The 15,269-nt window shown below is 41.2% G+C and overlaps 1 protein-coding gene across 1 annotated transcript in view; it reads left to right on the forward strand.

The window, feature by feature from the left end:
* The first annotated feature begins 14,091 nt into the window (after positions 1-14,091).
* Positions 14,092-15,269, forward strand: part of LOC109427008 (protein takeout-like) — a 28,148-nt gene continuing 26,970 nt past the window's right edge. The window contains exon 1 of the mRNA XM_029872453.2: positions 14,092-15,129. Coding sequence (XP_029728313.1) covers positions 14,958-15,129 — 172 coding nt within the window. The 5' untranslated portion in view covers positions 14,092-14,957. The remainder of the gene's footprint in view (positions 15,130-15,269) is intronic.

A 15,269-nucleotide genomic window follows, 5' to 3' on the forward strand; every position in this document is an offset into this window, starting at 1 on the left:
AAATAGATTCCGATAGAAGGCTCGGAGGGTCAAGTCACATATACCAATCAACTCAGTTCGACGTATTGAGATGATGTCTGTATGTGCGTACGTATGTATGTCTGTGCGCAAAAACAGTTCACTCACTTTTAGGGCACTTCCCACTGGCCGAATTTGTCGGATTATACCTCGAATTGATCCGGAATTTTACCGCATTGTTTCCTATTGAAAATGGTTCGGATCGGTCAAGGCGTTTCGGAGTTATCGCCATTTTAGTGATCAGGACCAGCATCGGTAGACCTGGCCATATATAAACCTGAACCAAGTCCCATCGTGCGACACATCAAACTGCGGCGATTAATCAACACAGAAATCGACACCGGAGACCAGAAATTCCACGATGTCGGCCAAAAATTAAAGATAGCAGCCTAATATTCAAGATGGTGGCTTCAAATTCAAGATGGTGGCTGTACAGTAGAGTTAGGCTCTAAAACCATGCAATATGGAGTATATTTGGTATGGGGAAGATGTCTGGACTACAAAAAATGGCAACCACAATATACAAGATGGTGGTCTAAAATCCAAGGCAGCTGAAAATTCATGGCGTCTGTACGATGGAGTTGTATGCCCTAAAACCACACAATATGGGTATATTTGGTATGGTAAAGATGTCCGAAGTCCAAAAATAGCAACCAAAATATCCAAGATGGCGGCTCCAAATTCAAGATGACGGCTGCTTAATTGTGTTTTAGGCTCTAAAACCATGCAATACATATGAGTATGTTTGGTATTGGGAAGATGTCTCGAGTTCAAAAATGGCGACCAAAATATCCAAGATGGCGATCTGAAATTCAAGATTGCATCGCAAAATTAAAGATGGCGGCTGTTTAATGCTATTTTAAGCTAATAAATTATTCATTAAGGGTATATTTGGTGACAATGATTTTATTGCCTTTTTTCGGCTATACCAGTCGGCCAGTATGTCTGAGATAGACGTAAAAACTACCTAAAAATACTTCAATTTTAGGCAAAGTACGTTTAATTGACAAATTGAGAGATAAATTTGTGAAAAAATACTGTTTGCCTAAATTTGCCTAAAAATACCTAAAAACCCCATGTAACGCACCTCAGACCCTCCGAAACGCCCGAAAACGCCATGTAACGTCTCCGTAACGTTTCTGAAACCCACTGAAAATGCTCTGAAGCTTCTTGGAATGCCTCCAAAATCCCTCTAAGACCCCCAGAAACCCCATGTTACGCACTTTATACCCTCCGAAACCCTAAAAAATGCCGAAATCTGCCGAAAATCTGCCGAAAGTCCTCTGAAACTTAATAAAAAAACATCCGAAATCTTAATAAAACTACTCCCCCTTCCCCCCCAGACTCCAAGTAACGCCCCCGACACCCTCTAGCACGAGTTATCCGCATTTTTCTTTCGCAATTTTCGGAACCACTGGAACTCCAGCTCTACATTTCAAAACTGTCATTTCGTACTCCGACTCCCATCATCTTGATTTGTGTTACAATCATGGTGCCAAATGTTACATTCATGGTAGATGACATTCATGCATCGACAGCAACACGAATGTAGTGTGTGACGGTAGTATGCAACATTAGTTATGACGGTAAAGGCATTGCGACGATAATGAAAAAAATGTACTATACGGTTCATTGCGGACACTTGTTGTTCGTAGGCCGCGAGAGTGCGGGAGATTGGCATCTAAGAGCCGAAAGAGAGATATAGTTGTAAAAGATGGACCCGGTTAGGGTGGTACTTCGTATCCAGTTTGACTTTCTATTCTGCAGAGTTGTAACTTGTTCTGTAGCTTTCAGGTGGAGCGGACCTGGTGTGGTAGTTAGAACACTTGACTATCACGCCGAGGACTTGGGGTCGAATCCCACTCCTAATATTCTCACAAAATGTGGGTTCTTCCTTCGGAAGGGAAGTAAAACGTGGATCCCGAGATGAACTAGCCTAGGGTTAAAAATCTCGTTAATACAGAAAAAAAAATCTGTAGCTCAGTAAAACGTTTGGTCAATTTGAGGTTGTCTTGCTTTTGGTTAAAATGACTTCTATGTTTCGATATTTTGAAAACAATCAAAGACTTTTTTCAATTTTTTGCAAAAGAAAAACAAATTTACAGCCACATTTTGGAAGAAGTGAAGTGTAGTTTTAAAACGAATTCAAATCCAGTGGATAACTGACACTGAGGAAGATTACAAGTGGTAGTCGATATACGCGTATCTGTCAAAGGTTAAGCAACATAGGGCGGAATTAAAAGGTACGAAACTGATTACACTCATTCGAAGAGGGTATTCTGCTTAGAGGGTTCGAAAAGTTGGTACAAGACGAATTCATAGCTCAAGGGTTTCAATGTCAATGTAATATCAATATACCATATCTTAGAGAGAACTACAAGGCGAAACTTTGAGATTGGTGGTCAACGTCAAGTCGAAAAAAATGAAAGTTTATGCAGGCATTTAAAAAAAATCGTAATAGTTTTGAATCCTAGAGAAAATTTCCTAAAGATTTCCCACCAAAATTCCCGAACAAAAAATCTCGATGGAGCTCCCAGATGAATTCTCGGAGAAATTCCCAGAAAAATTTTCGATGGTGTTCCCAGATGAATTTCTGGAGGAGTTCTTAGAGAAGTTTTTGAAGGAATTCTCAGAGGTGTTCTAGATGGTTTTCCAGAAGAAAAATTCCTGGATGAATTTTTAGAGGAATTCCAAGGATAATTCTCAGGAATAATCCAAGAGCAATCCCCAGAGGAATTCCTAGATGAGTTTCCGAAGGTGAATTCGCTGAAAAACTTCAACAGGAGTTTCCATTGGAATTCCCAAAGAAGTTCTAAAAGAAATCCCCAGAAAAAATCCTAGAGGAAATGCCTTAGATAAATTATTGGAGGAAGCTCCCGGAGGAATTCCCCGGAAAAAATCCCAAATGAATTATCAGTACAATCCAAAGAGGATTTCCTAGAGAAATTGCAACAGGATTTCCCAGAGGAATATCCCCAGAAATGTCCAAAGGTTCTCTAAAAATTTGGCAGAGGAATTCCCAAAGAAATTTCCAGAGGAACTCTCAGAGGAATTCCCAGAAAAATAGCTAAAGGAAATCTGAAAGAACTTCCCAGAGGGATTCTAGGAAGATTTCACAAAGAAATACTCAATGGAATTCTTGGAGGAATACTCTTCTCCAGAGTTATGCCTAGAAGAATTCAGGGAAGCATTCCATGACGAATTCTGGGATGAATTCGTAGAGGAAATACTGGAGAAATGCTAAGAGCACTTCCTAAAGGAATTCTCAGAGGAATTCCTAGAGGAACCCCTGAAGGAAATCCCAGAGGATTTCTTAATGATATTTCCTGCTGAATTCCTAGAGGAATTCCTAGCGGAACCCCCAGAGAAATCCCAGTGGAATTTCTCGGGATTCCCAAAAGAATTCTCAGACAAATTCGTAGAGAATTTTTCTGACGAATTACCAGATAGATTGATTTATCTCTATTATAGAGAAGTTCAGTCCTTGACGGATTCGTCTCTTATCTAAATTAATTGAGAAATTCCTAGAGGAATTTCCAGAAAATTATTGACAGGAGTTCCTAAAGGAATTCCTAGCAAAATTTCCTAAGGAGTACCTTGAGGAATTCTAAGTCGAGTTTCCAGGGGAATTCCCATAAGAATATCCCCTGAAATTTCCAGAGAAAATCCCCAAGCAATTTCTAGAGGTATCCCTCGAGAAATTCCTCGTAAAACTCCCAGAGAAACGCCCAGGGGATTGACTCCCTGAATTCCTTGAGAAATTTTTAAAGGAGTTGCCAGAGAAATTTTTAGGAAAATTCCTAGAGAAATTCCAAGTGGAATTCCCAAAGGAATCCCCAATGGAGTACCTATAGGAATTCCCAGCACAAATCCTGTATGTGTTCCCAGAGAAATTCGCAGACGAGTTTTCACAGAAATTCCCAGAGATTATCCTAGAGGAATTCCCAAAGTAGGGTATTGGTTCCCTTATTCCCATCCTACGAAAAACAAAGGATTGAAGCACTGTTTGTTTTATTTCTTATTTTGTATTTTTTGTTAGTAGTGAGCACCCATGAAAACAAAAAGAACGGAATTATTCGGTGCCTTAATCGCTTATTTTCGAATAGGATGAATATGGGAGCGTGAGATTACTGATGGCACACATACCCTAGTTCTAAGAAGAATTTCCAGATGAATTCCCACTGAAATTTCTTGAAAAAGTCTCTCAAAAATCCTTGAGGAAACCTCAGAAGAATTTTCATATGTATTCCCTAAGAAATTCTTAGAGTAATTTTCAGAGAAAATCCTACAGAAATTCCCAGAGAAATTTCTAAGGGAGTTCCCATATAAACACTTAGAAATATTCTCAGAAGAATTTCCAGCTGAATTACAAGAAGAGTTATCAGAGTTATTCCCAGATAGATTCCTAGAGGAATTGCCAGAGGATTTCTAAGAAGAATTTCCAGAGGAATGCCTACTGAAATTTCATGTGACATTTGCTCAGAAATTCCTAGAGTGGTCCCCAGAGGAATTGCTACAGAGATCCTCAGAGGATTACTAGCGGAATTTTCAGAAGACTTCCTAGAGGAATTCCCACTGCTATTATTTTAGAAATTTGCATAGAAATTCCTAGAGGAATTCCTAGAATAGTTCACAAAGGAATATAAATTCCATAGAAATTTGCAGATAAATTTCCAGAGGAATTCTCAGAGGAATCACAAGAGGAATTTCGAGGCGAATTTCCAGAGAAATATCTTGAGAAATTCATCTGTTTTTTTTTTTTTTGAGAAATGCACTTAGGGGCTGTCCATAAACCACGTGGTCATTTTTTTGGGGACTTCTCAACCCCCCCGCGTGGTCATTAGTCCATACAATTTTTTTTTTCATCCATACAAAATGGTCATTGGCCGAACCCCGCCCCCCCCCCCCCCATGACCACGTGGTTTATGGACAGCCCCTTATTGAAAGAATTGTCGAAGAAGTTTCCAAAAAAATATGAAGGACTTCAAAAATGAATTTAAAAGAAAATGAAAAAAATCCGGTTAAAACTTTTTAAAATTTTGTCAAGCTCATTGCTAAGGGGCATGCCTAATTTTTCCCCGAAGGAACTGTTCAAGGCATTTCTGAAGAAAATACTGAAGGAATCCCCCAAAAAATGCCAAAGTGTCATTATTATTATCTTTATTAACGAGATTTTAAGCCCAGGGCTGATTCATCTCGGCGCCAAAGTGTTTGCTGGATCAGCTATTAGAGGAAATTACTAATGTCGTCGTGAATCCCAATAGAGTAGCACTAGGAATATTCAAAGGAATTTTAAAACTAGTTCCCAAAGCAATTGTTAAGGATGTTTTCAAAAAGTAGTCGAAGAAATTTCCAAAACAATTACCGAAGGAGCCTCCAAAGGTATTGCCTGAGGAAATCACATGTAGACAGACACCATATAAAGGCGGTGCTGCTTTTAGAAGCATCATCTCTTACACATCTGTGGAACGTATTTGATCTACAACTACTATTAGACAGGAAAAATGCTTCCCTAACCGACAGTGGTAGTGGTTTACGTGGATGGGATGGAAAACAATATGCAGCTTTAAAAGGAAGATGTAGTTTCAAACATCAGTTACGTCCTTATGAAGTGTTAGTGGTGATCAAATTTTCGAAACAATTTTCGAAAAAAATGCTAAAAGATTTTCTGAGCAAGTTACCCAAACAAATTCCACTGATATTTCCAGATAAATTACTCTGCCGATAGAGTAATTGGAAGATTTCTTAAAGTGTTTCTAGATTGTTGAATAAGTTTCCGTTGGAATTATCTGATCAATTCTTGAGGGATTTGCTAAAGAAGTTTCCAGTTAAGATGCCAAAGAAGTTGGCTGAGGAATCCTAAAAGACATTTTTGAAAGAATTACCAAAGAAACTGCCGATAAACAAAAGTAGTGCCGAAGTTATTAATGAATATCAAAGGAATTTCCGAAATGGTTTCGAAAGAGTAAACTTCCAATTACATTAACAAAGTAATGGTGGAAGAAATAAGAACGAAGGAATGCAAAGAGAATTCCCAAAGATATTGTTTCCAAAGAAATTGCTGAAGTAATTCTGAAAGTTATTACCGTAAACTGGGGTGTAGTTGATCAGTGGGGTGAACCTGATCATTAAATTACCCACGGATATCGACTATCAAGGAAGCAACAATTATATTTTAACCATTCGCAATCCGATGACGTAACATTAAAATGGAATGGTAACTTCCTTGAAAGCCGATATCCGTGGGTAATTGAGTGATCAGGTTCACCCCACTGATCAACTACACCCCAGTTTACGGTACCGAAGAAATACTAAAAAAATCAACATAAAATCTCCGATGATTTTTTTTTTGGAAATTTCCGAGCAATTTTGGATTTTTTTTTGTAATGGTGACAGAAGCTATGGAAACAGCGGCAAGGGAAAGTAAATTGCAAGGAAGAGCAAAGAGAGGTAGCCTAGGAGGTAGCAAGAGCATTTCAGGGAGTACCTGGGAGCTTCAGGCGGTATGTACTAGGTACGGTTTTATTATCGAAGACGGTGTAAATAAATAAGTTAATTAAATTATAATTTGGAGGCGGTTGAAGGTGGTAACAGAGGATCTTATGGGTTCATTAGGGAGTCTCAGTGCTGTTTCAGAGGGTTGCAGGTAGTACCAAAAGGTCTCAGAGATGTTTCAGGGGCTCTCAAGGAGTTCCAGGAAGAACAACGGGATCTCAAGGGTGCTTCAAGGGGCCTCATAAGGTTCCTAAGGAGTTCCAGAAGGTCTCAAGCGGATTTCAGGGGATTCCGGGAAGTTCCAGGCGGTCTCTGCGATGTTTTAAGAGGTCCCTAGCAGTTTCGAAGTGGTAGCTGGAGATCTCAGGGGCGTTTTAGAGTTCCTCAGGGAACTACAGGAGATTCAGGGGCGCTTCAAGGGGTCTCAAGAGCGTTTTAGGGGGTCTCAGGGGCGTTCCACAAGATCTACCGGAGCTTCACAGTCCCAGGATCCCAGGGGCGTTTTAGAGAGTCTCGGGCGCGTTTTAGGGGGTCTCATGGGGTTTCAGAGGGGTTCCTGGAAGTTTCAGAGGCATTTCAGGGGGGCTCAGAGGGTGTTACGAAGTCCCAGGTGCGTATCAGGAGGGTTCGGGGCCAGGAAGTTCCAGCGGCGTTTCAGGGTGTCACATTGAGTTTCAAGGGGGCTCTAAAGGGTCTCATTGGCGCTTCATTAGAAGTCAGTGGCGTTTCATTGTGGACTCGGACGAGTTCCAGGGGACATCATGTACTTTAGGAGAGATCTCACGGGCGTTTTTTAGGGTCTCAGGGAACTTTGGAGTTCCGCGGGGGTCTCAGTAGTGCTTCAGGAGGACTCCAGAAGAGGTTCCAGAGGAGTTCCAGGGGCCTAGGGGGCATTTATGGGCCCTGGGGGGGGGGTTTCCAGTTTGCCCCGGAGGATCTTAGGAACGCCTCATGGGTTCCTAGAGGCCTCAGAGGATTCCCTGAAACCTTCTGGAACCCCCTCCTTATAGGCTTCTTTGAAAATCTGGTATTATTTCAAAACCCCAGAAGATAAACCTTTTCTCTCCGTTCGTTTTGTAAAGCTGACTTAATGCATGCATAAAGATAAAACTAACTCTTTTCATGCCCTGTTTTAATTCATGTGAAGTTTTAATTAATGCATCCCCAGCCCATGGCATAAAACGAGGATCCAGTGTAGTGTATCAATGAATGAAAGACCATTCGAAAATGCCATAATTTACTCGAATGACAACTATCAATCGTCAACAATTTAACTTCTGAATCACGATCCACAATGCATCAACTGACTGACCGCGACAATGAACTAGAAATTTTGTCAACAATACAATCCATTAATACCCAATTCGCGTTCTTCTACAGCTGAGCTGGCTTGTGACGATAAGGCCAACGACGGTTTTCACGCTTACCGATGGACAAGAATCAATCGAGCAGGTACCGGCTATAAACTTCATATTGATTTGGATGCACCGTGAACAGAATCGCACTGCACAAACCGTTAGCAAAAACACATAATTTAAATTCAGCATCATTGGACGTGCACTACATCAACCTTGAGACCGAGGGGATCTCCTGAGTGCGCGCGTGCCGCTCTTTTAACACGATGATCATACTCGTATTAGCATTAGCATAAAGTTTGCACACCGTCGTCGCGTCGTCATCGTCGTCGTGAAGTGCACGCTCCAATGAAGGCGCTTGCGCGAATAACCTTTCACTCTCTCGCTCGATCAATGAGCAGGTAGAGGCTACTTATTGGGTGCTTGCTGTATGCGTTTCGAAAGATTTTTATCGGCGTAAAATGCGATTCTTCGAGAATTATTGCAAACACTTATGAAACGATTTGAACGATTTAACCCCCTGATTACTTGGTGTGGAGTAAGCGGGACGTGTGTGGGAGTTAGACGCAGCTGATTTGTAGCAGCAATTGAACGCACCTAACTTACCGAACTTCAAACGCAGCAGCGCACCGTTAAACGAAGCATTTTGATCGGTTGGTGTTCAGCGCAGAGCAGCATAACTGCTTCCGGAGGTTTGCATGACAGATTTACGACGGAGCGTTAAATGTGGACGGCAGTTTTCAAATTATTTTCACATGCACAAATTATGGGGCAAAATAATCCGTTACTTAATTTTAATAATGAAAAAAAAAAGTATATCTGTTGCAGTTTATCTTGCAAAATTGGTAGTTGTTGCTTGGTTCGTGCCTATCATACGATATATAGATGCAAAATGGCCATTGGCAGAGGATGCTCTCAGTAAATAACTGTGGAAGTACTCATAGAGACATGATTCTGCACTCATTTTTGGTGTTTTAATTGTTAAAACGACCGTCAGTATTGTGTTGTTCTTTGCTGAGTATTGTGTTGTTCTTTACAGAGAAGAACATTAATCAAGACAATTAGATGATCGGCATTGAACCACAAAAACCCCACAACAATTGGTGAGATTTTTCCAATATTATTTATTTATAAATAATTCTACTTCAGTATATTTACTTTATAACTGCATATAAGTTGAAAATTCGCTATTTTCAACATCCTTTCATCTATTGGAAGATGCTTCAGTTCTGGGCTCTTTCTAAGTTGATGAAGGGATTTATAAATGCTTGCAAGGACTTGGCCAGGTGTGTGGAGCTGAGTGAATCTATGACATTGTAGATAGTAGCGACATCAGCAATGTCAATGGAAATATTCAGCTTTGCAACTCCATCCAAGATTTGTGCAAGTATTCATGCTATGCTATGCTATGCTATGCTTTAATTGTTAAAACGACCAAAACGACATCAATCTGCGTTATCAAAATGTGCAATATCACTACATCAAACTTAGTTTTCCATTTGCTTTCAGACTTTGCTCTAGTAACACACTTGTCACAGAAGAGTCATGGCGTCGCAGGTTTTTGTTCAGCAGAAATCACTTTACCTCACTTCCAATAAATAAATACATACTTGCTAGAAGTAAGTCATAGTGACTTCTGCGCAACAAAAACCTGCGCCGCCGTTACTCTTCTGTGCCAAGGGTGTTACTTGGATAACGATGTCCAAGTATAGATCTTCGGATCTACCAGTAGGTATAATCAGATCGAAACATCTTGAATTGCTCATGACACGCTCAAAATGGCTCTGAAATCTCCCTGAAGCTGAGAGCAGTGTTCTAAAATGTATTGTCAAAAATAGTAGGCCCTCTGAAGCCCTCTCATAACCTCCTGTAATGCTATTGAGACCCTCAGAAACCACCTAAAACGCCTTTGTAACGCTTCCGAAACACGCTGACAATCTCCTGAATGTTCCCGAAATGCTTCCAAAAATCCCTAAAGCCCCCTCGAACTTCCTGTAATGCACCTGAGACCCACCGGAAAATAAAAATCGCCCCTACAACGCCTCTGTGACTCGCTGAAAATCCTCTGAATCTTCCTGAAATGACTCTGGAAGTGTTGACGTCCTAACAACACAACTAACAACAATCCGCCTAGAGAAAGCAGAATGCGAGGAATGGAACCGCTGTGCCGTTCTAAAGAAACACAGAAGTTCAACACATCCCGCTACGGCTTCGTGCTGCTACCAGAAATATCCAGGTATAAGGAACGGAGCCCCTTGACGGACGGACATGAGGTGATCAAAAGGTGAGAGTACCTGAATGGCGTGAGAAGCGCTGACATGGACGACCAAAGCAACAGGAGAAATGACTATAACAGTACAGCAGGAAGCATCAACGAGTCAACTTGCATGTTGAAGAAAGTCAGGATGATATCGGAGCTAGCCTCAGCAAGATGAACCCTAAAAAGTTGACCGCATGGCTTCACCGATTACACTAGTTTACAGCATTTTTGAACTCGGTAAGCTTCTCGGAAAGCTCCCTAGACTGATCAAGGCGACGATGGCTGGTGTATAAAGCTACGTAAGGGTTTTGGGCGATCTGTTTGCAGAGTTCATTAATTTTCTTAGCCGCATTCACCACCTGTTCTGTTTTTCATAAAAACAGAAGAATGGCAAAACGAGATATGATGGCAAAACCATTTATTATTTTGTCCTTTGTTTGCCATTAGCCTCTACCCGGGAACCGAAAAACTTAGATGATCAGAGCTGTTTTTTCTTGTAAAAATAAAATTCTCCTGCATCCTCGTATTTTTTACTTTTGTATGCAGGAATTCCTTCGGAAATTCTTGGAGGAATATCTTCGAAAATTCCTGAGGGTATTCCTTCGGAAATACCTGGCATTCCTTTGGAAATTCCTGAAGGAATTCCATCCAAAATTCCTGGAGGAATCCCTTCGCAAATTCCTGGAAGAATTCCATCGGAAATTCCTGAAGGATTCCTTCGGAAATTCCTGGAGCAATTCCTTCGGAAATTCCTGGAGGAATTCCTTTCAGAAATCCATAGAGAAATTCGTGAGGAAATCCTTAGGTGAATTCCTTGGGAAATTCCTGGACAAAATAATTCCAAACTTCCTGGAGGAATGCTTTAGGAAATTCCTGGAGGATTTCCTTCGGAAATTGCTGGACGAATGTCATTGAAAATTCCTGGAGGAATTCCTTCGGAAAGTCGTGGAGGAATTTTTTCGGAAATACTTTTTGGATTTTTTTTTCGGAAATTCTTGCAGGAATTCCTTCGGAAATTCCCAGCGGAATTCCTGGAGGAATTCCTTCGGAAATTCCAGGAGGAATTCCATCGGAAATTCCTGGAGGAATTCTTTCGGAAATTCCGTGAGGAATTCCTTCGGAAATTGCTGGACGAATTTCATTGGAAATTCCAGGAGGAATTCCTTCGGAAATTCCTGCAATAATTTCTTCGGCAATTACTGGAAGAATTCCTTCGGAAATTGCTGGACGAATTATTTTGGAAATTCCTGGAGGAATTCCTTCAGAAATTCCCTGAGATTTTTTTTTCGGAAATTCTTTTTAGATTTTTTTTTTTGAAATTCCTGGAGCAATACCATCGGAAATTCCTAGCAGAATTCCTTCGGAATATCCTGAAGGAATTCTTTCGGAAATTCCGGGAAGAATTCCTTCGGAAATTCCATTATAAATTCCTTCAAAAAATTCCCGGAGGAATTCTTTCAGAAATCTCGGGAGGAATTCCTTCGGAAATTGCTGGACGAATTCCTTTGGAAATTCCTGGAGGAATTCCTTCCAAACTTCTTGGAGGAGTCCCTTCGCAAAATCCTGGAAGAATTCCTTCGGAAATTTCTGGAGATATTCCATCGGAAATTCCTGAAGGACTTCGTTCGGAAATAACTGGAGGAATTCCATCGAAAATTCCTTGGCGAGGTCCTTCGAAAAATCTTGGATGAATACTTTCGGAAATTGCTGGAGGAATTCTTTCAGAAATTCCGGGAGGAATTCCTTCGGAAATTGCTGGACGAATTCCTTTGGAGATTCCTGGAGAAATTCATTCGGAAATTCCGGGAGGAATTGCTTCGGAAATTCCTGAAGCAATTCCTTCAAAAAATCCTGGAGGAATTCCTTAAAAAATTCCAGAAGGAATTCCTTCCAAAATTCTTGGAAGAATCCCTTCGCAAATTCCTGGAAGAATTCCTACGGAAATTCCTGAAGGAATTCCTTCGGAAATTCCTGAAGAAATACGTTCAGGAAATTCCTGAAGGAATTCCTTCGGAAATTTCTGCAGGAATTCCTTCGGAAATTCCTTGGAGAGTTCCTTCGGAAAATCTTGGATGAATACCTCCGGAAATTTCTGGAGGAATTCTTTCAGAAATCTATAGAGAAATTCCTGAGAAAATCCTTGGATGAATTCTTTAGGACATTCCTGGAAAAAAATCATTCTAAACTTCTTAGAGGATAGGCTACCAGAATATCCCAGATAGCGGCATAAAATCCAAGATGGTGGCTCCAAATTCAAGATGGCGGCTATTTAATGGAATTTTAAGTCCTAAAACCATGCAATCTGGGTATATTTGGTATGAGGAAGACGTCTGGAGTCCAAAAATGGCGATAAGAATATCCAAGATGGTGGCCTGAAATCCAAGACGGCGACTTCAAATTCAATATGGCGGCTGGTTATGGAGCTTTAGATCCTAAAATCATGCAATATGGGTATAAAAAAGAGACTCTACACCGTCTTCAACCAGAGGTTGCACAGACTAAACATTCACTAACATTAGGCAACGGACAACACGGAATACCCAGTGGACCAGTGGAGGATTTTTCGTTTGACGAAAAGTTTCCTCCGGCTGGAGCGGGAATCGAACCCTCACTCCGTGGCACTCACAATACGCCTAAACGACTGACGCCGCTAACCGCATGGCCACAAAGCCCACAAAAATCTATTATGTAGAAGATGTCTGGAGTCCAAAAATGGCGATATTCTATAAAAGATGGCGGTCTAAAATCCAAGATAGCGTCTCAAAATTCAACATTACGGCGGTTTAATGAAGTTATAGATCCTAAAACCATACAAAATGGGTATCTGGTATGGAGATTGCGGACTTAAATCCAGAGTGGCGGTTCAAATTTCAATATAGTGGCTTTTTCTTTATGGGTTTGAAGCTCAAACATCAAAAGCCAGATAAACGAGTAATTGTAGAATTAGCTTAGGTAAAATACACAGAAATAAAAATTAAAGAAAAAGATAAACGATGTGATTTCTGGTGCTATGAAATGGATTTTTATTAACATTAAGATCCATGCTTCACCTTCCACAGAAAAACTAATGATTCCGAGCCAACGGTTCCTACTGATATTATTGCTCCGTTCGTTGCCATTAATTAGTAAATAAAAGCCGTTGTATACATGTGACTTAAGTTTTGATGAAATGGGTTTTCGAAGACATGAGAAAGGCGCCATCACCGCTAGGTGTATAAATTAGAGTTTTTCTATTAGCTTTCAACTGCTTTTTACCGAACTTAGCTAATAAATCTATAAAAAAAGTTGTTAAGTAAATCAATTTAATTAACTCATCGACCATAAGCTTGGGGTCACTCCTCAAAATGATGAATCAGTGCAGGTTTTTGATTGGACACAAGTCATTTTCAAGTTGTTCTGCCTTTGAGTTAGAATTACATAAATGTATCTTCTGTTCAACCAAAAGCCTGCGCTGGCGATACTCCTTTGTGACTTGTGTGCTGCTTGGGTATTTTAACTGGGAATGCCTGCAACATGGTATAGCCAGACCGATTCAAACGCATCCCTCAGGAGTCAGGACCCAAAGGAAGCCAGAAAAGGAAGACATCAGAGATGTGTCGCGAAAGCTGGATCTAGAACACATGAGGATCGTATACGAGTTTTCAAAGAAAAATTTAAGTAGTTCCACCTTGTTTCCATTCCAAACTCCAAAATTTGTTCCTAATGAATCTTCAAATCAATTTTCAAGAAAAAAAAATTAAAACATGGCACCATTCAAACATCAAATTAGTGAACTCATGCATCGGTGCATACGAAAGTAAACATCAATAGACCCACTGAATCTGAAAACCCCTGCCTCCAACAGTGAGTAAACTGGTACATGTTGGTAGCTGCAGTTGCTCCTACCATATCGATCGCCGCCGAGTCGTTGGCGCAGCGCGCAGCAGCACTGGCGCTGCAACACTGCTTGCCGACCAAGTTGCCGACTGTTGCTGGTAGTATGGGCGGCGCAGCTTAACCCGGCTTGGAGTGTGCATCGAAATTTTCTGCTTATTACTCCATCGGCCGTCCATGGGTTCGGACGCGTAAACCAACCAACGACACGCGGGTTCCAAGTTGCAACGTATGTTGCCAGTGTAGCGTTCCTAGGCTTGATCTCGTCGAGATAACGATCCAAAGATTTGTTTTGCGTAATCCGTGCTCGTTGTCGTCGTGTACAGCAAAAGCCATCCCAAATCGCCTCTCGGATCCGGACGGTTAATCCGCGGTCAACGGTTCGGCGCTTGCCTCTTCTAGTTGAATCAGTGCAAAAGATTCACGTTGCGACCCCCCAGTGCATTCACCTTTAAAAGTGCTTAGAATTTTTCCGTTGCAGCTTTGCAAAACGCGGTGCGGCAGAGTGCCTAGAAAAAACGTTTCTAGAAGAAAACCAAATTGCGCAAACCCTCGCCTCGGTAACGAAGCGGCTGTGACAAGTGCCAGAACTTTGAAATTGGTGGTTTGTTTATGGCGGCAAGCAAGACGCTGAAAAAAAAAAACTGGAAGTAACGATCCGGCGTTGATTTATATGCAAGTGCCGAATGGATATTCTGTGCAGTGTGCGGTCAGACGCTAGCGGCAAGAGTTGACAGTTGGTTTTGCAACAAACTTGGCAAAATTTTCAAGAGCATTGATTGGGTGACAACTGGGTCAGTGCGCGAGTGGGGTACTAAACGACGACGGTAGAAGCCTAGAAGCAAATCTCGCGAGGTTCTAACGCTGAGGCTGTGAGGTGTCGAAACTGCGAAACGTAAATTCTCGACTGATTCGGTGTTGAGTGGAAAGTTGCTGCGTTCAAAGGGTTGTTGATCATGAACGGGTTGTACTCGTCGATAAGGTCAACTTCGTCGTCATTACTCCGACCGATGGAAGCGATGCTGAGGGCTAAAATGGTGATAGCGCTGCTGATGCTGTTTGCGGCCGCAGTTCAGGCCAAGGAGATTGTCATTAGAAATAAGGATTTCCCGCAGCTAAAAGAAAAACGTAAGTGGCTTGTACTGAGAAAGTTATCAGGGGTGATAAAAAAAATTCGAAATTAATTCACTAAGACAGACGTTTTGTTGTAGAAACTTTATAGTCATAGATATGGAAAGGAATCAGTTCACTTTTTTCGGGTACTATTC

The sequence above is a fragment of the Aedes albopictus genome, chromosome 3 (assembly GCF_035046485.1).
Source record: "Aedes albopictus strain Foshan chromosome 3, AalbF5, whole genome shotgun sequence".
In the NCBI taxonomy this organism is placed as follows: Eukaryota; Metazoa; Arthropoda; class Insecta; order Diptera; family Culicidae; genus Aedes; species Aedes albopictus.